The sequence below is a fragment of the Sciurus vulgaris genome (genome assembly GCF_902686455.1).
Source record: "Sciurus vulgaris genome assembly, chromosome: 1".
In the NCBI taxonomy this organism is placed as follows: domain Eukaryota; kingdom Metazoa; phylum Chordata; class Mammalia; order Rodentia; family Sciuridae; genus Sciurus; species Sciurus vulgaris.
In genome coordinates this window covers 85,183,753-85,206,662 of record NC_136461.1, presented here as the reverse complement: position 1 = coordinate 85,206,662, position 22,910 = coordinate 85,183,753, and the positions used below count along the sequence as shown (strand labels likewise).

Genomic DNA, 22,910 nt, shown 5'->3' with positions numbered 1-22,910 from the left:
AGAGGAATATCTGGGGGTTTTTTTCCCCACAATGAGCTGACTCTCTAATTGTGGAATGAAAAACTAGAAGAAACTTAATCATTTAGGACATGATGTTATAGGAAAGATAAATAAATGAAATAGGTAGTTAATGGCCAAAACACATGTATCAGGTTCCTCTTCTGTATCAGTCACTAGGCTAGATGCTGGAGAAGTTGTTGATTCAGATGTGGTCCCTGAACTCAAAGAATAGAGGGGGCAAAATAAATCATTGAAACAAAGTCACATGGTCCCATAGAAAGTGGTTAATGAATATTTTAACAGAAAGTTGGAAGGAAAGAGTCCAATGGAAAAGATGATCTAACAGCTGAATATGTGAAACTGGTCAAGACTGTAGTTGGTTTCTGTTCCTCTACCCACAAGTGCTTTATTTTAGTTACTCTATGGCCTTTAGTGGTGACATTTTAGACACTGTCATTGGCCCATTTTTCCTGGCTTTCTCTTGACCCCAAACCAATGGTCTGTAGCAAGGAAAGCTTTGGAATCTTGTCCCGACCCGCAGGACTGCAACGGGAACCTGGGGATTGGGAGAGACAAGAGACACGAGAAATGGAGACAAGACAAAAGCCTGATCAAGTCTGTTTTCTTAGGGGGATAAACCCAGTTAATATAAAGTACAAAAACCAATCAGGGGAAAGCGCGAGAAGGCAAGACTAGTCCGTGCGCCAGAGCTCAAATAAGGAAGTGTACTTGGCCAGTCGTGAAGCACCACGCAGTCTAGCCTGATGCACCTGGTATTGTCTGACAGTTCCATGTGGAGGAGAGGCACGCCCGGCCAGCATCTGGCAGGTGCTATCTTAGCTCAACATGTGGCGAGGCGGGGGCGTGGCCTGCCGGCTCTGGACAGAATCTGAAATAATTAAGCTTAAATACTGACTTTTCCACCTCTTGGCTACATTGTGGATGGTAATATTAAGAGTTGTTTTGTGTTTTACATGGAATAATATATGAAAATATTGAACATTATGCCTGCCAACCACAGAGTATCTATGTGTACTGATTACTGCCAGTAAGGATCATGTGAATGAAATGTAAGAAGGATCTAAGAGAAGATTTCAGTGGATAGATTCATAGAATGTGTAAATTGAGTAGATATTGAAATAATTGGAAACAAAAGATTCAAAGATGAAACCAAGCTTTTAAAGTTCTATTTTTAGGCTATTTGAGAAGAGACAATATAAGAAAAAGGAGTGATAAAGATTGAAGAAGCATCAACATCATCTAGACAAGTGGAAATGCAGAAAGTTTGGTGTAGTGGACATCAACCCAAAGGACTTTTATGGAGTGAAAGTGGTTGTCTGTTGAATGCTGATAAGAATTTGAGTCTGGCAGTGTCACAAGTAGGGTGAGGTCAGGAAGTCACCTGTGTGGGCTCTCGCACTATCCTGAGAGGAGGGACCTCTTTAAATTTTGTTCTTTGGGTGCCTCACTCAGTTCACCCTATACCTGGCTCTGAAGAAAGATACTGAAGCAAATGAAGGTTGGAATTATTTTAAAATGGGAGGTACTGTACATATATGTATGAACTTACAGGAAATGTCTACTTTAGAGGCAGTAGCTAATAATAGACAAGTGAAGATGTGAACTAGGGAGGAAAATCCCTAGCATGTAGGAGAAGAGGATTCTAGGACCTATTTGGAGGTGCTGGCATCTGATAGTGGGAGAGTTTTAAAATTATATTAATAAGGAAGGAAGATGGAGTAGGTACAAATCCAGTGGTAGTGAGAAGACAAGGAAGTTTTCATGTCATAGCTTATGTATTTTCTAGGGAATATGAGACAGGCCTTCTCCTGTGAGGGTGAGGAATATCTGTGCATCTTTTAAGGAGAATAGCAAAGGTATGAATGGTGGTCACAGTGAATAATACTGAAAGATCCAGCTCATTGATAATCAATCATAAAATCAAGGAAGGCCCAGAGGAAACTTGTGAACTAGGTTCTGGATGTGGTGATCTGGAAGGGACAGTAGAGAGCCAGGTTATCATCTGTAACAAACAGCCTGAGCAAAAGGAAGAGCTCAAGACAGAGTTTGAGGTTATTTTAACAGGTAAAGTTCAAGGCCCAAAATGACTATAATCTCTGATGGAGAAAATATAGTGTAGATCAAGTATTTGACAGCCAGGAAGAAGGGGAAGAAGTAGGCAAGAGTTGGAGCTCAAGAAGGACAGCTTAAAGAGAAGGAGAGCCCAGAGTGGCATTCTGCACGTCTAAGAAAGGAGGAAAAAATTAATACGAACCAACTATTGGATGTTACAAAAATGCAAAAGGGAACAGGACTGAGGTTTCAGAATTTGGCAACTGTGGGGATCACATTTTCTTTAGAGAAGTGGACTGGAAGGCATAACTGGGTGGTAAGAAAAGTAGACAGTCAATGTAAATTACTCTGACAAACTGAGTAAAAGGAGATACAAGAATGACCATGAGAACAGAGTAGGGTGTCAAAATGTTGATGTTTTTTTCCAAAATAAAGATGAGGAAATAAAAAGAGTAAGAGATAATATTTAGAGGAACAGGAAGGTACAGAATCAAGGTTACTTTTGGCAGGGTTTTATAGTAGGAAATAATGAATCTTCATCATGGTCTCCTTTTAGGTGGGGGAGTACTGTGTTGGTGAAAATATTTAGTGTAGGAGGGAAATATGATGACAGGGCACATGCCAGCCAGACTTGAAAATCTTAGTTGAAGGCGTTTTCTGGTTCTGTCCCTTCCTCACCAGGTTGGTCTATTTAACAGGACTCTGCTCTCCTGGCCCTGTAGTTAGACTATATTTTTTTGCTGAGAACTTGCTTTCAACTCTGAATTACTGAGATTGCCTTTTTGTTTCTTTGTGCTTTGGTCCAACTGGGTAATAGGTGATGTAAAATTAAATAACAAGTACATGGATGAATTCATCTATGCTTTCAAGATATCATTTGTTATAAATGTTGAAAGTTTTATTCCCCCACTGTTTTATAACACGTCAAACTCTACAAAGAATGCTAATAACCCTTTTTCATTATGATTTCTGTTGTATTGTTTTATTGTTTATGGAGAATTAATTTATATTTATGTACCAAAATATAGCATTCTTGCCATCTTTTTTCAAATACTGAGAAATATACTTGTCATTTGCTTGTGTGTTTCTCTTCTACATATATGACAGCACAGCTACATCAGTTTAATTGACCTTGGAAATCTGCATCTGCTAGTGATGTGTCCCTGAGGGACGGTTTCTGCAATTTTAAGCTGTGGCTTATTGAAGAACTTGTGTGTCACAATACAATTAAGTCTATATAAAAAAATCATTTCATGCATAACATTAAATTGACTAAAAGTTCCTATTTCAAAACCATTTCTTGTTATAAAGCTACCTCAGAGTGTCTTTGTTTTTTAAATAAGCTCATTTGAACACAGTAGTAATTAAGGCAGGAAATTAACATAAATCTTGAATGTTTGGTACGAATTAAGGATGTTTTCGTTCTTTTTAAAGACTGCATAAAATTCCAGGCATCATATCATTTAGCATATTTCTCTCCCATTTGCAGAATAATATGGACTGCAAATAAGCATGTTCTGGGGTTCTTTCTCAAGTTCTTTTTCTACTCCACTCTGGAGCTTCTGGGACATATGCTGCAGTCTCCATCAAAATATAGTCTCATGGAAATCTGCAAGAAAATCGTACAATATTATAACAGAAAACTCCTACCCTTTCTTATTTTACAAACAAGAAAGAAGAAATACCATCCCTCTATTAATATTCATTTAACACTTCATAGGAAATGGCAAGCAGCTATTTGGTTTGCAAATGTAAATATACATTTTTCATCCACTTGTGCTTTCACTCCTTCCAAGCTGGATAAAGGCAGAACAGAAGATATGCTTCTGAGGTTTATTCTCATTGCATTCCCAGTTAAATGTATCAGCAGAGACAGATGCGAGAGCGGTGAGGAGTTCATAGGAGGGCGGTTATGATGACGAGGAGGATGAAGTTCTTCCTTTAAGAAGCAGCTAAATAAACGAACTCCTGGTGGACAAATTTTGAGTAAAGTAGATTTTCTTTACATAATTCTTGATTCGAATTCTAAGTTAGGTACTTTGCATTTTCTAAAATATGGTTAAACAATAAAAATGCCTATATTTCAAGATTCATTGAAATTAAGAAAGGTATATGGATCCATAAGCAGATTGAACAAAGTTTTATTAAATTTATAAAGCCTATGCAAGTAACACATATGCTTAAATTGTTTCTACTGTGGGGAAAATATCCTAATCACTTGGTGTTCAAGTTGTGATGAACAGTTCTGCTTGGAGTAGCTGCTTTTGCCAGTGAAAGAAAACATTTATGATTGACCATAGCTTAACTTACATTCATGAAAGTAGTGAGTGTTCTACTTTTTTCAATGATGCTTTTATATTTATTGACGAATTAAATTCTAAATATTAAAATCAATACAAATGATCTCTATTTTGATTGATATTAATGATATCATAGCCAACTGTGTGACCTCTCATTTTTCCTTTAATTTCTGGCATGAAATTTGTAATCCTTTAAACTTGAAGGCCTTCAAAAAGAACAGGGAAACTCAGTAAATAATTTTCAAAAGAAGGCTGAGATTATTTTTCATATGAAAGAAGCTCATTTCTATCTTAGAATATGTTATCAAAGAATTGTTTGATTTTTAATGAGGTTAGCTGAATGATACAAATGATAAAATAATTAAGACAGTTGATATTCAAGTCTAAGACTTGATAAATGAATCATATATTGAGAAAGTGAGCTTATTTTAAAAGTATGTGAGGATGTGAGAATGTTTAGGGACACATAATGATACAATGCCTACACAGTGGAAATGCTCATGAATAGAAGGATGTTTTGAATTCACAAGTAAATACTCCTAGTGTGGCCTATAGTACCAGTGCTAAATAGTTTAAGAAATGCAAAGTTACTTAATAAATTTTTAGTAACATCCCCCTGATTGACTAAGTTTGTGATGGAGCTTGAATATTACATTGAATCATGTATGTATGCCTTTGTATCATAAGATATCATAAAGAATTCCCCATGAACTTCAGTTTAATTCATCAAACATTTATTAAACACCTTCTGTGTGTAATGCACTATGCTCAAGCAAAGATTCAAAAATTGCGAGGTCTAGATCTCAAGCAATTTTAGGGCTCTTCTGCTCCTCTTTAAGAAAGAAAAATCTACAGATTTAAAATTCATACAGTAGAGGAAAATGAGGGATGAAAAGGGGTGGGGGAAGGAAGGATAATAGAATAAGACAAACATCATTACCCCATGTACATGTATGATTACACAAATGGTGTGACTCTGCTTCGTGTACAATCAGAGAAACGAAAGTTGTACCCCATTTGTGTATAATGAATCAAAATTTTAAAAAAACAAAAATAGAATAAAATAAAATAAAATGCATACAAAATCTTGAAAGAAGCCCATGGAAGAGAGGGCCCCTGACTTAAGTTTCAATTACTCTGCAGTGTGTGTCTTTATCTGTGGGAGGTGAAAGATAGCCCAAACGAAATCCCTACCTTGCTTAATCTTAGATTGAAATCTGTGCTTAACTTTCAAGGATATTCCTGTAAAAAAACAAAATGAGATAAATATATAAAAGGTCTTTGATCTTCTAGGAAAATGATTCTGAATTTGTTACCATTTAAAGACTATCCTTGGGGGTAGGGGAGATAGCTTAGTCAGGAGAGTGCTTGCCTTGTAAGCACAAGGCCCTGGGTTCGATCCTCAGCACCCCCCCCAAAAAAAAAATAAAGACTATCCTTATTTTAGAGCTTTATGTGGACCAAAATTAGAGGTTTAGACAAGTGAAGTTATTTCTTATAGAAAATAATTGTTTTTTTACTCCTTGCTTATATCAATGTTATTCAGCTTGTCGTGATTGTTACCAAAATACCTGAGGTGAGCAATTGAGAGGAGGAAAAGTTTCTTTGGGGCTCACAGTTTCAGTTCATGTTCAGCCAACTCCTTTGCTCTGGGCCAGAGGTGATGCAGAACATCAAGGTGGAAAAGTGTGACTGAAGAAAGTTGCTTAGCTCATGGCAGTCAGGAAGCAGAGACAGAGAGAGAGCAAGGAACCAAAAATGAGGTATATAATACATGCCCCCAATGACCTACTTCCTCCAGATACATCTCACGTGGCTACAATTATTACCTAGTCATCCAATCAAATAATTAATCCAACAAACTGATTGATCCACTGATTAGGTTAAAACTCTCATAATCTAATTATTTCCCATCTGAACATTCCAGTCTCACACGAGTTTTGGGTGGACACCTCATATCCAAACCATAATATTTATATAATTTATTGTATAGTCATTCAATGATGATATAATTGCCATTCTTAAAGTAGGTTGATTGACAAGCCATATTCATTCACTGTTAACTTTATTGCAACTCAAGTAACTGTCAACAGATGGTAGTGATGATCTATTATGCAATGGGGAACAATGATAATGGTCTTTTTTAATGTGACCTTTAAAAACATTAAAAAAATTCTCAAAATGCCATTCTGCATTGAAAATAATTATATTAATATTTAATTTTACTCTGGTTGAAATGTAAAATGGCATAAGAAATACAAATAGCAGAAGATTTTTATATAAAAATATGTGAATATGATGGACTGATATTCTCATTAATTCATGCATTCATCATTCAATCCAGTATCTTCTATGTTCTAATAACTATCCTAGGCTCTATAGTACTGTTGTGAGTAGCATGGGTACATTACTGTTTTCATGGAAACTCTAGTAAAAATATGATCAACAGTAATCCTATAATAGCCTTCTAAATTTCTACTATTCTTTTAAGTACAAAGTTACAAATACATACCATGATTTATTTTTATGGTGTCTGTTTTTTCTTTTTGGCTCAGGGAAAAAAATGTGTTTTAGGTGCCAGAATAGTGCTATTTGTATTTGTTTGGTTGATTATATACTGGATTTATTAATGTATTCAACAATTACCATTTCTATTCCAGGACCTCCTGAGCACTTCTCTTTTTATTTGTTTTTTTCTCTTTTGAGTTGGAAGAAGAATAACTGTCCTGAAATGCTGTACATAAAATCATGACATGAACTGGGAGAGAACTTTCATTCCTAACTCTGGGCTCACTTTGTACTAGCATTATGTTGCCTACATTTCTTTGTTTCTTCTCTTGAATAACCATTTCTGAAATATATATATATATATATATATATATATATGTATTTTTTTCATTACTTCTAAGTCTCAGGATTATTTTTACAGTCAAAATTTCATTTAGATATTTTACTTCAAGGAGCTCAATCTTCTCACTGTTATATGAATTTATAGATTCATTGTAATACAATGTATTTAGCAAATAATTCTACAATTATTTTATAGAAAAGTTTGCACAAAAATGAATGATAATGTTTGCTTTGTTGGTTTTTACAAAAAAAACCCCAGAAATTTGGCTAAATGTTACTATATTTACTGGATCTGATATATTGCTTATTAGTAAGGGCAGATAAGTTGATGAAAATATAGAAGACTTTGCTTTGTTGTGCTTTATAAAATGTCTATAAAAAGAAGAAATTGGCCACTGACACCAATCTGTAACTTACAACTGATACACAGGAACAAGTATGGGATAATGTGAATAGTAAAATATTTCTGGGAAAAGTGCTGTTGATAAAATTTAAAAGGTTCATTTTGATTGTGTTAGTGTTGTATCTATGTGACGAAATATCTGAGAAAAAAATTTAAAAGAGGAAAGTTTTATTTTGATTTTATGGCTTCAGTTTATTGTTTGCTGACTCCATTGCTTTTGGACCTACGTTAAGGCAGAACACCATGGCAGAAAGAGAAGGGTACTGGGGAGGAAAGCTGTTCTCCTCATGGGGGAGAAAGAGGAAAGAAGAGGGAGAGGCTGGGGATAATTTGTAGAATTTAAGGGCATGCCCCCAAGGACCCACTGTCTCCAACTAGCCCACACCTCCTACGTTTCCTCCAGCTCCTAAGAGTACATTAAATTATAAATCCATCAATATACTAATCCACTGACAAGGTCAGAGCCCTCATAATCCAATCATCTTCCAAAGCCACACTTGGGGAATGAGCCTTCAATGCCTGAGCTTTTGGGGGACACTTCAGATACAAAACATAACAATATGTAATAGGAAAACTGTACTTTCTTTCTATTTGGATCCAATACTCCTTAGATCTGAAACATTGTCCAAATCTGTGATTTTTTTATTTCTACATGTGTAGTATATTTCAAGTAGGATAAGTCAGTACACTTTGAATGTGTTAACTCCAATATTTCATTAAATTTCTATTTTTATGGTTCATTAAAAACAGTTGCTTGAATCCCTGGAATAATAATTAAATCATAATTTTTCTTAATTTTCAAATTATTATGTGCTGCATAGATTAATCATTGCCTGTTGTCTTTTGTTGTTTTTATTTCCTAGTAAAAGAAGCCTTGAGTCCTATAAAATTTAACAGATGGGATCTCCCAGAAGTAGATCCAGAAACTATGCAAACCAGTGAACCGTGGGTGTTTGCAGGTGGTGATATTGTTGGTACCGCTAACACTACAGTGGAGTCGGTGAATGATGGAAAGCAAGCTTCTTGGCACATTCACAAATATATACAGGTAGGCATTTATCATCAATTTCAATAGAGTTCTTTTCTGATGGATAGCTGCTTTTTCATTATTTTTGATATTCATCTATATGAACATGTTTATAAGGTACACAGTAAGTATATATGAAATATGTTCATATACATTCACTTGAATATAATTTTTAAAATTCAGACTACATAGTAGAAATGTAGTTGATTGAAAATCCATTATGCATTTCTACTAGTGAAATGCCATGAGGCCATTAGTCTTGCTGCATTTGAAGTATTTTCAATGTCATAAACACATGGATAATATATTTATCAAATTTGATCATACCACAATATGATAGGAAATAGAATCTATATTCATAATGATCTTACACAGTTTAGAAAACTTGTTTGGTTGTTCATTTGGAGTAGATAAGGTCCTGTCCATTTCCCAAATTGTGTGCACCAAAATGGAAAGAAAACAGTTTATGAATTTCAGTTGTAATTTTTTAACTATCTAGTTTTATGATAAAATGAAAAAATGTAAGAATGATGAAATGTAAAGTTGAGCAACTCTTGTATAGTAACTGTAGTCTTGGGGCAAAAAGCCAAAACTATTAGAATTTAGACTGAATGCTCTATTTTATTCTTACTCTATAATTTAATAAAATGTTGATAGTTTTCTCATTTACATAAAGCTTTTCTGGAAAGATTGCTCCTGTTGACAAAATTCTTTTTTTTTTTTTTTTTTTTGGTACCGGGGATTGAACCCAGGGATGCTTTACCACTGATCTACATTCCCAGTCCTTTCTATTTTTCATTTAAGACAGTCTTTCTAAGTTGCTGAAATTAACCTTGAATTTGCAATCCTCCTGCCTCAACCTCCCAAATTGCCAGGATTACAGGTGTGTACCATCCTGCCCAGCTCCTGTTGATAAAATTCTTTTTTTAGTTTTTTTTTCTTTAGTTGTAGATGGACCCTATACATCTATTTTATTTTATTCATTTTATGTGGTGCAGAGGATTGAACCCAGTGCTTCATACATGCAAGGCAAGTGCTCTACCACTGAGCCAGGATCCCAGCCCTGATAAAATTCTTAATCTTGCTTTCATATTCCAGAAAGACAACTCACAGTATGCCTTTCTGTCTCCTTTATTTTTTGTTTGTTTTCCACATGTTAAAAAAAATGCACTTTGTCTTTAATGTTTCCTTGAATTTATTCCTCTTAGCCAAGACCATTTCCTCTATTCTGGTTTTTCTTCTCCTTGTGTAATTCATGCAGGACCAATCTTCTGTGTAACTCCTTGATCCCTGACATAGGGTCTGGGCATGGTACTATTTGCATCATCCTGTTAATGTTTGATTAACTTGTCTCCTGGCACCATATTATGGACAGCTGTGAGAGTGGGCCTTGAGATACTGAGTCTGGGCCATAATGTCTCAGAAATGTAGGGCTCCAAGAAAGGAGGGCTCCCTTACATAAAAGGAATTTTGAAAAAAAGACAAAGTTATGATTTAGTAAGCAATTAAACAAATCTAAAATTTAAAAATGCTCTAAAAATCAGTTAAAACTCCAAAGTAACTTAAATTAAAACTTAAGTTAGTCCAGGAAATGGACGGGGGAAAGAATGCAGATTTAACAAACAAATTGGGGCCCAAGGAAACAAGTTGGTCTGGGTTCCATTCTCTGCAGTGATCAAATAGCAGCACTGTGCTTTTACAATTCCCAAGGCCTCACAGGCACAGAGGAAACAACTAAAGAGAGCTACTGGGAGTGGATGGTCTCTTGGTCTTTTGATCTTTTGGTCTCTAGATCTATCTTCCTGTGTTTTTATTTTCTCATTCTATGGTTACTTTCAGAGTACTCTCAAGATTCTCAATCTCCTGTGCAACTCCCTGATCCCTGCCTTCTGGCAGACACTCTCTTGCATGATCCAGGTATCTTCACATACATGGACATCTGGACATCTTTAATGCATATTTAATTGACATTTAAAATTCATTGGCTATCTTGTGTTAATTTTTTTATTAACATTTAATAATTATGCTTATGTATGTTCATATGGATGTCTTGCATACATTACAGATTCACTACTTTTGAACTAAACATGCCTTCCCAAACCTGATTCACCTCCAGCCTGTTTCCTGTTTCACACATTCAAATCTACCTTCATGGTCCTTAGACTTTGGATTACTTAAACTAATAAAATGTTCAAAATCAGTTTGGGAATCAACATAGGGCTGATGGCTTCTTATTTTACTAACATTAAATCAAACATTCAAACAAATGGAACTTTAGAATTTGCTAATATATATTAATAGGACATTTTATGAAAAAAAAGTAGGAAAGGACAGTCTCCTTAATGAGGTACTTATCAAGAAAGCACACTGAAAAATTTACACCAGTATGTATGCACACATATTTTTCTTACTACATACTTGTGTATACATGCTACTTAAGTTTTGGTTTATTCTTTTCATTCTTGTATATAGCTTGCCAATTCTACCTCTGTAAAGACTTGTATACATTTATTTTAGTTTGCTCATTTTTTGTGAGGAGTTACCACTTTTGGTTGACTAGATATTTCACTAAGCAGCCTTTTAGGTCCTTGAAGGATTGAAAGTGGAATCAGGGGATGAGATAAAGGGTCTTACATCAGGCCAGAAGAAGCCCTATGAGTGTGTGAATTCATTTTACAGAAGTGGTCATGGTAGGAGAGCAGGGACGCCAAGAAGATTTGAAAGAATAATATTGATTTGCATTTCTCTTATTACTAGAGATGTTGAACATTTTTTCATATGTTTATTGATTGCTTGTACATCTTCTTCTGTGAAGTGTCTGTTCATTTCCTTAGCCCATTTGTCGATTGGATTATTTGTATTCTTGGTGTAGAGTTTTTTGAGTTCTTTATAGATTCTGGAGATTAGTGCTCTATCTGAAGTATGATTGGCAAAGATATTCTCCCACTCTGTAGGCTCTTTCTTCACATTACTGATAGTTTCCTTTGCTGAGAGAAAGCTTTTTAGTTTGAATCTATCCCAGTTATTGATTCTTGCTTTTATTTCTTGTGCTATGGGAGTCCTGTTGAGGAAGTCTGGTCCTAGGCCGACATGTTGAAGAGCAGGCAAATGGATGAAATTGGAGAATATCATGCTAAGTGAGATAAGCCAATCTCAAAAAGACAAGGGACGAATGATATCGCTAATAAGTGGAGGATGACACATAATGGGGGGGAGGGAAGGGTTAGTGTTAGGGTTAGAGTTAGGGTTAGGGAGGGGGGCAAGTATGGAGGAAGAAAGTACTGTATAGAGGGTAAAGAGGGATGGGAGGGGTGGGGGGAAGGGGAAAAAATAACAGAATGAATCAAACAACATTATTGTATGTGGATTTATGATTACACAAATGGTATGCCTTTGCGCCATGTACAAACAGAGAGACAACATGTATCCCATTTATTTACAATAAAAAAAAAAAAAAAGAAAAAAGAAATGTGGGAGATGCATACGATGAAAAAAATTGCACAGCCTTGAAAAAGAAAGGGATGTTCTGTCATTCCGGAAATGGGACATAATGCTAATTAACATAAGCCAGGCACAGAAAGATAAATGCTGCATGATCAAAAAAAAAAAAAAAAAAAAAAAAAAAAAAAGAATAATATTGAATAGGGGTCCGTGGACGATGGCTTTATTTTTCTAAATATTATATCCATTTATATGTTTTAAATTAAAACACATAGAGAATACTTAATTATATTTTATGATCATAGATTTGTAATGTTTCATGACTATCATTCTAATGGATTGTTTTTATCTACAAACTCTATTAAAAACAAATTTTAAATTAGTATTCTATTTATACAAATTTATGGGGTACAGTATGATAATCTGATACATGTATATAGTATATATGATCAAATCAGGGTAGTTAACACATCCATCTTCCTAGGCACTTTACAAATTTTTTATTAACATTAAATAATTATGCTTATTTATGAAGTACATTGTGATTATTTCAACACATGTATACAATATGCACTGATCAAATTGGGATACTTACCATCTCCTTATCATTAAGTGTTTGGAGCTGTCAAATTCCTCTCTTCCAGTTTCTCATAAATATATCATTGTGAACTTTAGTCCCCCCACTGTGCTATATGTAGAATAGTAGAACTTGTTATTTCATCTGACAGTGCTTGGGTGCCTATTATCTCACCTCCCACTCTTCCCCCTCCTCCCTACTCTTCCCATCCTCTAGTAATCACTATCACATATTCCAGTCAACTTTTTTTTTATTTTAACACTAGAAGATTCTTAATGGAGCTTTTCTTCTGAGTTCATTGTTACCTTTTAACTTCCCTGAATCTGATAAAGAAAGAACAATCATTTTACTTAGCTTCCAATTATTCATGAAAGAAAAGAAAATCCTTAGTATGATGAAGAAAATCAAGCACATGCTTTAAAAATACATGTTGCTAGGGATGACGACATATAAAATATAAAATAAAAAACATAGGTATTCAAGAACTGTTTGCGATTCGGCAGAAGGATTTATAATTGTCGAACTAAGCATTGAATTACATTTTAAAATCCAGTTGGTAGGTGAAAATCTCTGTTAAATAGAATCAACACTTCACCTTCATACCAGGGTGTTAGATGCAAAGTGCTAAGCAGTGGTAAAGCTAGGAGGAAACAGAGACAAGTTGGGACTTTTCTCTATCTACATTGTCATTATGTAGTTCTGGCCTCATGGCCTCTCATGAAAGTGCCTCCACCTTCTCCCCTGCCCAATGCAATGTCCCTGCCCTTCAGCCAGGACATCTTTTTAGAATACAAGATGATCATAATTTCCTCATTTAATATCTATTCAGCGGCTCCCCTTTGTATTCGGGATGAAGCCAGCTTAGCTTGTGATGCCAATTTTAATTTCCTCCAACAAATCAAGATTTTTCCTGAATCTGAGGCTTTCACCTGCTCCACCAGTCAGCTGGCTGGATCTTACTTATCTTCTGGGCTTGCTCTGCTTCCAAGGAGTGTGTGACATCAACTTCCTAGTGTGACTCTTGAATGAGGCCTGCTTACTAGTCTGTGTCTATACAAGGCAGTGACCACACTTGTTATTGTTATGCCCTCAAAATAAGAATGTATTCATGTATTAAATAAGAAAAATATGCAGAGCAAGAATTCATTTTAAATAAATTTAAATAAGAATTAAAACTAATGGGTTTGTTATATGATAAGAATATTACAAATAATGTTTTCTTATAAATGTATTTATAAGGAAAAAAACATAATGTATGAAGTTCATTTGTGAATGAAGGCTTATATGTCTTATATTTCACATTAGTATGTTTTGGGGGAAAATGTAACATTAGATAGTGTATTTTTTAAATGTATTAATGCACACATTATAACATGAATTATTGCCTGCAATCACTGCAATTGGGTGCTTAGAAGTTTTTTGCAATATTCTTTTTAGATAAATGGGATTATTTAAAGACATCCATGTAGGGATTTTAATAATTCCCATAGTTGTCTGAAGAGAGCTTCACTTAAATTTCATTAGTTAATTTGCTCAATTACCACTTATTGAGTACCAGCTGTTGGACCCAACACTTGACATTGTGAGGGTACCAAAATGAATTAATGAAGAGAGGTATATTATAGTGACTATAAATTAGAGACCAGATTTCAGACCCACTTCCAATATTGTCAAACTGTGTGACCTTGGGCAAATTATGTTGTCCCTCCAGGGCATGGTCTTCTCATGGGTAAGTAAGTGATACATTAATAAATAAACCATGTTAATTAAAGTTGTTATCTTATTGGGTTACGGAGAAGATTGTGTGAGAAAATTTATGGAAAATTTTTAATACAAAGCCTGCTTTATAAATATTCCTTGGCTTTATTATTGTAGATAATTTAAAGATAATTTACTTTGGAGTATTAAAATGTGATCAGAAAAATTCTAAAGAATTTTTTAAAAATTATGAAATAGCCAGGTGCAGTGGCATATGCCTGTATTTCCAATGGCTAAGGAGGCTGAAAAAGGAGGATCTTGAGTTCAAAGCCAGCCTCACCAAAAACAAGGTGCTAAGCAACTCAGTGAGACCCTATCTCTAAATAAAATGCAGAATGGGGCTGGGGATGTGGCTCAGTGGCCAAGTGCCTCTGAGTTCAATCCCCAGCACCCTTCCCCCCTCAAATTTTATGAAATAGAAACCCAAAGTTTAGGATCTTAATAGATGAAAACTGAAACAGCCCACTTCAGGTAATAATAAAAACATTTTGTCTAGCCACACATTTATTCTTCCATGTACATCCATCAGTCTGTCCATGAAGTCATCCATACATGGATTCACTCATAACTTTAATAAAAAAATGTATATCTCAAGTGCTGTCTTTTACTCATAGAACAAATCACTAGGTTTGTAAATGTGAGTTAAAATATGACACTTGACGTTAAAGATGTTACAGACCAGTGAGAAATCAGTTGTGTAAATATAGGTCTAATACAATATCAGCAGAATCTTTAGAACTATAAAAGTATAGGGGTAGCCTGGAGGAGCTAATCATCAGTCTGGATGTGGATCTCATGATATGTAATCAGCAAAGGTTTCACAAAAACTACAGTATAAATAAAGAAGAAAAGTTAGAAGTAATTAGTGATGAGAATTGCTGGAACTTAAAGAGAGCTGCTGGATGAGATTTTATACGATGCCTGACTGTCCAAGGAAGACCCAGACAAGGGTCCCAGCTGGCTGAAATCCAGACCAAGTTCCACTCAACAGACACTGGGACTTTTAGTTGTGCTGCTTCTATTCAAAGAAAGAGTGCCTTCCTTGTATTGTCACAGAGGTGCTCTTTGCTTGCTCCATAGACCTTGCACCTGTGCAGCAGTTTCTTTTGATTTCGCCAAAAGGCATAGTCCCGGCTAGCAGAGACCAAAAATAAAGAGAATATGTAGGGAAAATTGGACTAAAGATCTGTAATTTTACTGGGGCTGCAACAGACTGAGAATACCTAGTTTATAATTTTAATTTGAGTAATGTAATGTGTTCAAATTATTTACATGTAGAATTTATAGTGTCAAATCTGCTACTATTATGGTGAAAATATTTTCTAATTTGTCAACTTTTCCTTCAAGGGTTGTTATTTTATATTCTTAAACTTATCCTTTTGTGAAAAAAATACTAACAAAAATATAACATATGCTAAAATCTGTCAAAGCTCCTAATGGGTAAAGGCACTTACCCTCTTTATCCTCCTTCTTCAATGTGTGAAACATTTCAAGATAGTAAAATATATTATTAAAAACAAATTTACTTTTTTTTCTTTAATTACTTGTACTATAAGTGATCCCATATGCCTTTGCCATAATGGTATGTAGTTATATGATATTAGTATAGTCTAGATAAATTTGAGTTTTTCTATCACTTGAATAAGAATTTCTGAATATTAAGGATAAGTTTGACAGTATACCCAAAGAAAAAGTATGTAACTGAAAGATGACCATAGCTAAATAAAAAAATTCCATGAATTTTCTTGTATAGTTCTAAGGTATCTATTTATTTAACTCCTGTGTGTATATACATGCATTGCTTAGATAGATGGATATATAGAAGTTCTGTACTAGGGAAAAAATTAATTAACAATATTTATTCATAAACCTTTTCTTCCTCTTGAGGAGATTAATATTGGTGTTTGAATGCAAGGGTTATCCTTTTGTAAAATGACAGAGACATATATGTTATGATGTAATGAAAGATTAAATTTACCATAACCAATACATGTTAAAGAATGCCAAGGAGCAGAGACCAACAGTGACTAAAATTACTGGAGAAGACTCATAAAAGAAGTGGTACCTTATTTTTGTCTTCCTTAGAACATAACCTTGTATATACATAACCTTGTATATTCACTTGTCGATCATTGTAATTATAGCTATGATTGTTTAGCATCTGTTGTAAATTGTACTTTATTGCAATGTTATGCAGAGTGGATATCCTTTATATTTCAGTTTTAAAAACAAGGGCTAAAATGATTGCATCTGTGTGAGGTCAGGGTTGTGTCAGTAAAGACACCAGGATTTGAACCCACACATGTCTATTATTATCCCTTTTACTGAACTGTTTCCCTGGGACTATTAAGCTCTGAATTCTTAGTCTTCTTGCCAGTTAGCAGCAGTCCTTGATATCTTCCCTTACATTGTGCATGTGTTAAAATTTTAAAATGTAATAATGCATTAGAACTTTGAGAGTTTCTCTGGATAAATTAGAAGATTGTGATTGGTGATGGCCTTATTCTGCATGTAACTTATTCTAGTTAAAAATATACCTTAACCAGAATGATTAAGTGGACGAAGAAAATTTAAGAATATGAACATGCCACATCTTCTAATTTCCAGAGGAAGCAAATAAAGGGAAAATTAGCTGTATGATTAAAGACCTGAATCTAATTGTTAATTGAGAGTAAAAATAAGGCACTTTAATTATATAGGTAAATTCAGAACATTCATTAATAATATAAATTGGACAAATCCAGAACATTCATTTAAAAACACCAAAGTACAAAAAAGTTCTGTTATCCTATAAAACAAACTCAATAATTAGTTGGTTATTAAGAAAAAGTTAAGATGGGTGATTGTAAAAATGATCTGCATGTTTGTTAAGCATTTTAATTTAAAGCATGTAGATATTTTTTTCATTTTCCTTTTTACTAAATGGAGGGCCAAGTTCTTTTGAATAAAATAGTTGGTGTTCTATTGTGTATCTTGCCTATACCTATCCTTAACGTGTTGTTTACTCTTTCTATTTTTTATTTTTGAAAAGTGCATCAAGACTTTCAAAGAACATACAAAGCAATTTTATGGATTTCTGAATGGTTACTCTGTAGTCATTTCAGTTGTTTTGTGCATACCTAAGTTAACAGCAATTTTTTTTTTTTTTTGCTCACTTGCCTTTATCTTAGCTTTAACTTAGCTTTCATAGGCTCAACCTGTATTCACACTCACATAACTCATTAATTCATGTAATATTTATTTACATTTATATTAAACATAAGTAGAGTAAGGAATCTACAACTGACTTCTTTTTTTTTTTTTTTTTTTTTTAGTTGTAGGTGGACACAATACCTTTATTTTATTTTTATGTGGTGCTGATGGTCGAACCCAGGGCCTCACATGTGCAAGGCGAGCACTCTACTGCTGAGCCTCAACCCCAGCCCCTACAACTAACTCCTGATAAGCATGCCACTCAACTGGTGGGAGTAAACGTTTGTAGTCACATGGGGCACCATACAGATTTTACAGATTCCACATTTATTGGCCATCCATCCGATGTCTCAGAGGAAAAGGAGGAAAGGACAGTTCAGTTAGTCTCTTAGGTGCAATCAAATTGCTTAAGGACCTGGAAAGGACCCCAGGTTCTTCTTAACAAAAATACCAAACAGAAGAGTTAGTAATTAATGTTATTAATGTACAAAAATACATCATTCCAATGACTGGGCACTTACTTTCTTCTGGCATTAACATATAAAAAGATTTGTTTGCAAAAAATGAATAGAAAAGGCTATATATCTTATCATTTGATGTCCTCCCACAGAGAACAAAAAGGAGAACACAAGCTAAAATTTTCCAAATTACTAATTCCAGACAGAAAGCTCATTTTCTCTGGAGTAGTCACAGTAGTTCTGAGAAGGAACTATTATAAACATGGAACATTTTTGTCAAGTAAATTTGATCTATATGGAAATCATAATCTCCAAACCCATTGGTGTGATTACATCAGGAGATGTTCCTTTGGTTATATCAGTATCCTTTTATTAAGAATGCTGGTTTAAATTCACTATCTTTTAGATGGAATGTTATGAAACCACAATATTTATTACCAGCAGTGGAAAGGTCAACTAAATTTACATGTTGCTGCAATAAAAGCAGCTATAGGGGTTGAAATATAAATATAAAGAGACAAAAGACAAGACTTATTAGTGGAAAAATAAACATGGAATTAATACTTACAGGAAGAAATTCAAATAAAGGAAAGAATTCATATAGAGCCTTAAAAGATGGATAGGAAAGGAAAAGGAAAAGAAGCCTTATTTTTTTCTAGGTGAGTTCCATTCCATGAAAATCAAATGTTTGTGGGAAAATGAAAAGTGTAAGGACAGATGCATTGGGGTTTAAACATTAAAACAAAAACAAAACTTTTAGTAGACTATGTACGTAAGTGAATTTAGGAGTCATTGACTACTTATTTACAGAATAGTGAAGTTGAATAGTTACAGAATATTGTTTATTAGCAGCTAGCATTTAACTTTAACTTTCCATAACAACAATAAATTAATTTTTTTCATTATTGGTTTAGGTTCAACACTTCTGTTACATAGGAAGTATGCCTATATGCATGTTCTTAAGTGATACTTTAGTATTCTTCTACAAATTTTATCCTTTGCTTAAATGTGCTATATTTCTACAGTAAGTATCCATACCAAGGTGTCTGATACTGTTTTGATTATTTTATTTATGAATCTATATTATTCTTTACAAATTGTCAACCCTTTAACTCTCCATTACTAATTTGTATAAAATAATTATCTTAGAACAGACACAGAGAAACATACATAAACATTCTGGCACCTTACTAGATCTGGAGACTCTTTTTTAGCCCTGTCAGCTCACCAAGCACAGGTGTCTTCAGTTTTAGCTTTCTACAATGTTTTTGAGCCCAACAGTGAGGTTTATATGGTATGCTAATGAAGGTGATAAATTCTCAGTTATATGTAGTATATGGGCATATTTTGAAATACGTATTTAAAGTTCTCCAAGTATATCAGAATTTTCTTGCACCATTAACCTGCTTTTCTAGTGCTTGAGGTTTTTGTGTATTTTCTTCTGGTTCGATTCAGACACAAAAGAATCACTAGTTGTTGAGGAAACTAGGTATCTCAGGGGATTGGTAATGAGATACAGAGCCTTTAACCTCTTGGTCACTGGTTCAGATCTGCCCCAGGTCAAGAGTGACAGAAAGTCATTACCCTCTGATGGCAGTTCAATAGGCTATGGAAAAGAATTTGTGATTTCAGTACCACACAGAGACAAATTCATGCCATAGACCTACTGTAGAGTGGGTACAAAACGGTAGTTGTGATTTTAGTTTGAAAAGGAAGAATTCCAATCATTTCTGAGTATTCCACCTTCTTCTTGCAAGCTGAAACCCCTTTTCATGAATTTGTTGGTGGAATGGTGAGGTAAAATTAGGTCTATGCTGCTGCTGTTGGTTTGTGATTTAAGGCCATGACATGCATATCCATAGTAATCTTTACCTGTCATTGTTGCTAATGAGGTACAATTTGGCCCTCCAAAATTGACTTTTAAAAAGTGATTGCATCCTCAGATGATGATTAATTCAGAATTGAGTTGCATCATTCATATTTTCTGTCGCTTCAATGATCTTCTGCATGTATCTTTTAAATGTTTAATTTTCCTTTTTAATTATAGTATTATTTTATTTATGTTTGGACATATGTCTGAATATTTAGGTAGGCCTGTTCATTCTTGTCAATCTTTCACTTAAGAGTTTCTTAGTTACCAGGAATGGTGGTGCAGGCCAGTAATCCCAGTGGCTCCAGAGGCTGAGACAGGAGGATTGAGAATTCAAAGTCAGCCTCAGCAAAAGCAAGGTGCTAAGCAACTCAGTGAGACCCCGTCTCTAAATAAAATACAAAATAGAGCTGAGGATGTGGCTCAGTGATCTAGCACCTCTGAGTTCAATTCCTGGTACCCCCACCCCCCAAGAAAAAGAAAGAAACTCTGAGCTAACAAACAAGAACAATTAAAAAGACATTCTCTCTGAAGACAGAGAATTCAAAATTGAGTACAGCTCAAAAAGTTCAGTTCTGTGAAAGGTAATTGAATCATGAGTATTCATATCAAAAACTTAACCTTTAACTTTTTATCATTTTTAGGGTTTGAGATTCTATAAGAACTTTTATTTTCTAACATCTTAATCAATATTCAAGTTATTAAAACTTCCTGATTTGGGTTCTCTTTAAAAGGCATTATATATATTTATTCCTAAAAGATTTATAAGATTACAGTTTTGTCTTCATAATAGCATACTTACTAATTTAGCTTTATATCAAGCTCACTAATTCTCAAAATGAACTTACAATGCTGGATTGAAAGAAATTTAAAGCTAACTTATTAGTTTTTGTGATAGGAAAATAATAACTAAAGAGTAGTAGGAATTGTGCATCATATTAAAGATTTCTGCTCTGGACACAGGTGAGCATGTTTGCTAAATACATAGTAAGGACTCAAAAAACAAAGTTACAAGAATTTATCTATGTCCAAGTGTCTGTTACTTAGAAGGCCTACTGTCCCAACTTGAATAAAAGACACTTGTGATCATTTTTATTGCTTAAAATATCACTTTAATTCCACATCTTCAAAGGCATTATTTTGCCTTGACATATACCAGTGATTTCTACAATATCTGAAGAACTATGATTTGAGAATTAGAAATTTAAATTGCACAGGCTTAATATTAGAGTATTTCCGTTACCCTTTGCAGGTTTTGAGGCAGCTTATTCGACCTTACAGTCTCACCAGGAAGCTAATGGGAAAGCCTTGCAGCAATCTTCACAGGAAAGTTTCCAAATGTCAAGTGTCATCTTTCCAGCTGTTAGATGAATGGGTAGCCAAGAGGCATTTATTTGGGTGTGCAGCCCCTGTGAAATCTGGGTGAGGCAGGAGAAAAGGCTATAATTTGGTGGTTAGTTTACCAGCATTGGTATAGTTGCAAATCTCCTGGCCAGGCAAAGGACTTCATTTTGTGGTTAATGATTGACAGCTGACTGCAGTGTTTTTTCAGTTAAAGAATAAAAATGTCTTTAAAAAAGAGGCATCATCGATATGTCATACTAATTTTTGAATCCTCCACTGCTTCAGATAAAAACAATCTTATCAACAGAGCTGCCTTCTTCTCTAAACCCTTTCCAACTGAGAAGAGGTAAGGCTTTTGAAATGACAGCTGTATTAAAATCTTGAGACTTATTGAAAAAGTGTCCTTCAATTTAAGATATATTGCAAACTCTTTAATTCTTATGTTAAGAGAAGATTGATATATATCATTTGCCACTGTCAGGTTGAAAAACAAAGAATATCAATAAAAAGACAGTTTTAAATCATAATGGATTCTGTTTGAGACAGTAATAGCCTCCAAAAAATAATATTGAAGTATGTCATGGCTAAATGCTGTTTCCATACTAAGTTTTCCACTTCGTCAAGATCACAGTGTTGAGATGACTTCAGTCCAGTCTCATTGGAAACTGAGACTTTAGACTTAACTAGTATTGGAAATGCATGTCATCTCATTTTTATCCCTTGCAATGGCAAGTAGTAAAGTCAGATTTGCTTACAGTCATTGAAAAATGAAGTCCATTTCAGCTGCTTATAAATAAACATATAATAAACTCTATAGCAGTGGCTACAGTATTTACCTCTGTGATAATATATTCAGGTTAATTTGTGGTGTGTTCCCTAGCTAATGTTTTAAAATAATTATGATGCATCAGCAACTTGACACTTTTTTCTATTAAAAATTCTATTTATAATAATGTGCAGCTTTTTGAGTATGAAGGGGATTTACTTTTTAATAACATCTATATGTTGTAAAAGGAAATCAAGGAAAAAATGAGGAATGAGCCTATACCTAATGGAGCTATCAAAACAAAACTATCTGGTTGGCGATAGGGAAAGAAAGTACCATGACTAATAAGTAATTTTAATGCCTTTTATTGACTTTGTATAGGGTTCCAAACTTTTATTAAATGGCAGTATTTGACCTGAAAAGTAATTTAAAATAAAATTGTCTCTATAAAAGCAGAATATTTCCTTACCAATACAGCAGTAGATTGCTACTTCAGGCAGAGATAACTCAAGATTAGAGTGGGCAGAAATAATAATCAGATCTGAAAAATCTGATCCATGCCTTAGTGTATGTTGATGTTGTGTGGAAGAAGTAGCCACCACAACATAGTAGTCACTAGGTCCAAATGGACTGTAAATACTGTGGATTCCATGCCCTGATGCCTAGGGCTGTGATTTAATGACAACGCCACAGTAAAACAAAGCACAGAGAACCGTTAGCTTGCTGAGGAAAATTCAGATGAAAAATATCCTAATTGAAAATTTTGACCAGAGCTGTGTTCCTTTGCATTTAGTGATTTAGTAAATTACAGTCTTAAGCTGCAAAGGAGCAGATGAAAAAAATATCCAGAT

General features: G+C 34.3%; 1 protein-coding gene across 4 annotated transcripts in view; it reads left to right on the top strand.

Annotated features, from left to right (window-relative positions):
* DPYD (dihydropyrimidine dehydrogenase) overlaps positions 1-22,910 on the top strand; it is an 845,662-nt gene that overhangs the window by 358,768 nt on the left and 463,984 nt on the right. For all 4 annotated transcript variants that reach the window (XM_079105431.1, XM_079105432.1, XM_079105430.1 and 1 more), the window contains one exon: positions 8,490-8,674. In XM_079105431.1, the coding sequence (XP_078961557.1) occupies positions 8,490-8,674 (185 nt within the window). The remainder of the gene's footprint in view (positions 1-8,489; positions 8,675-22,910) is intronic.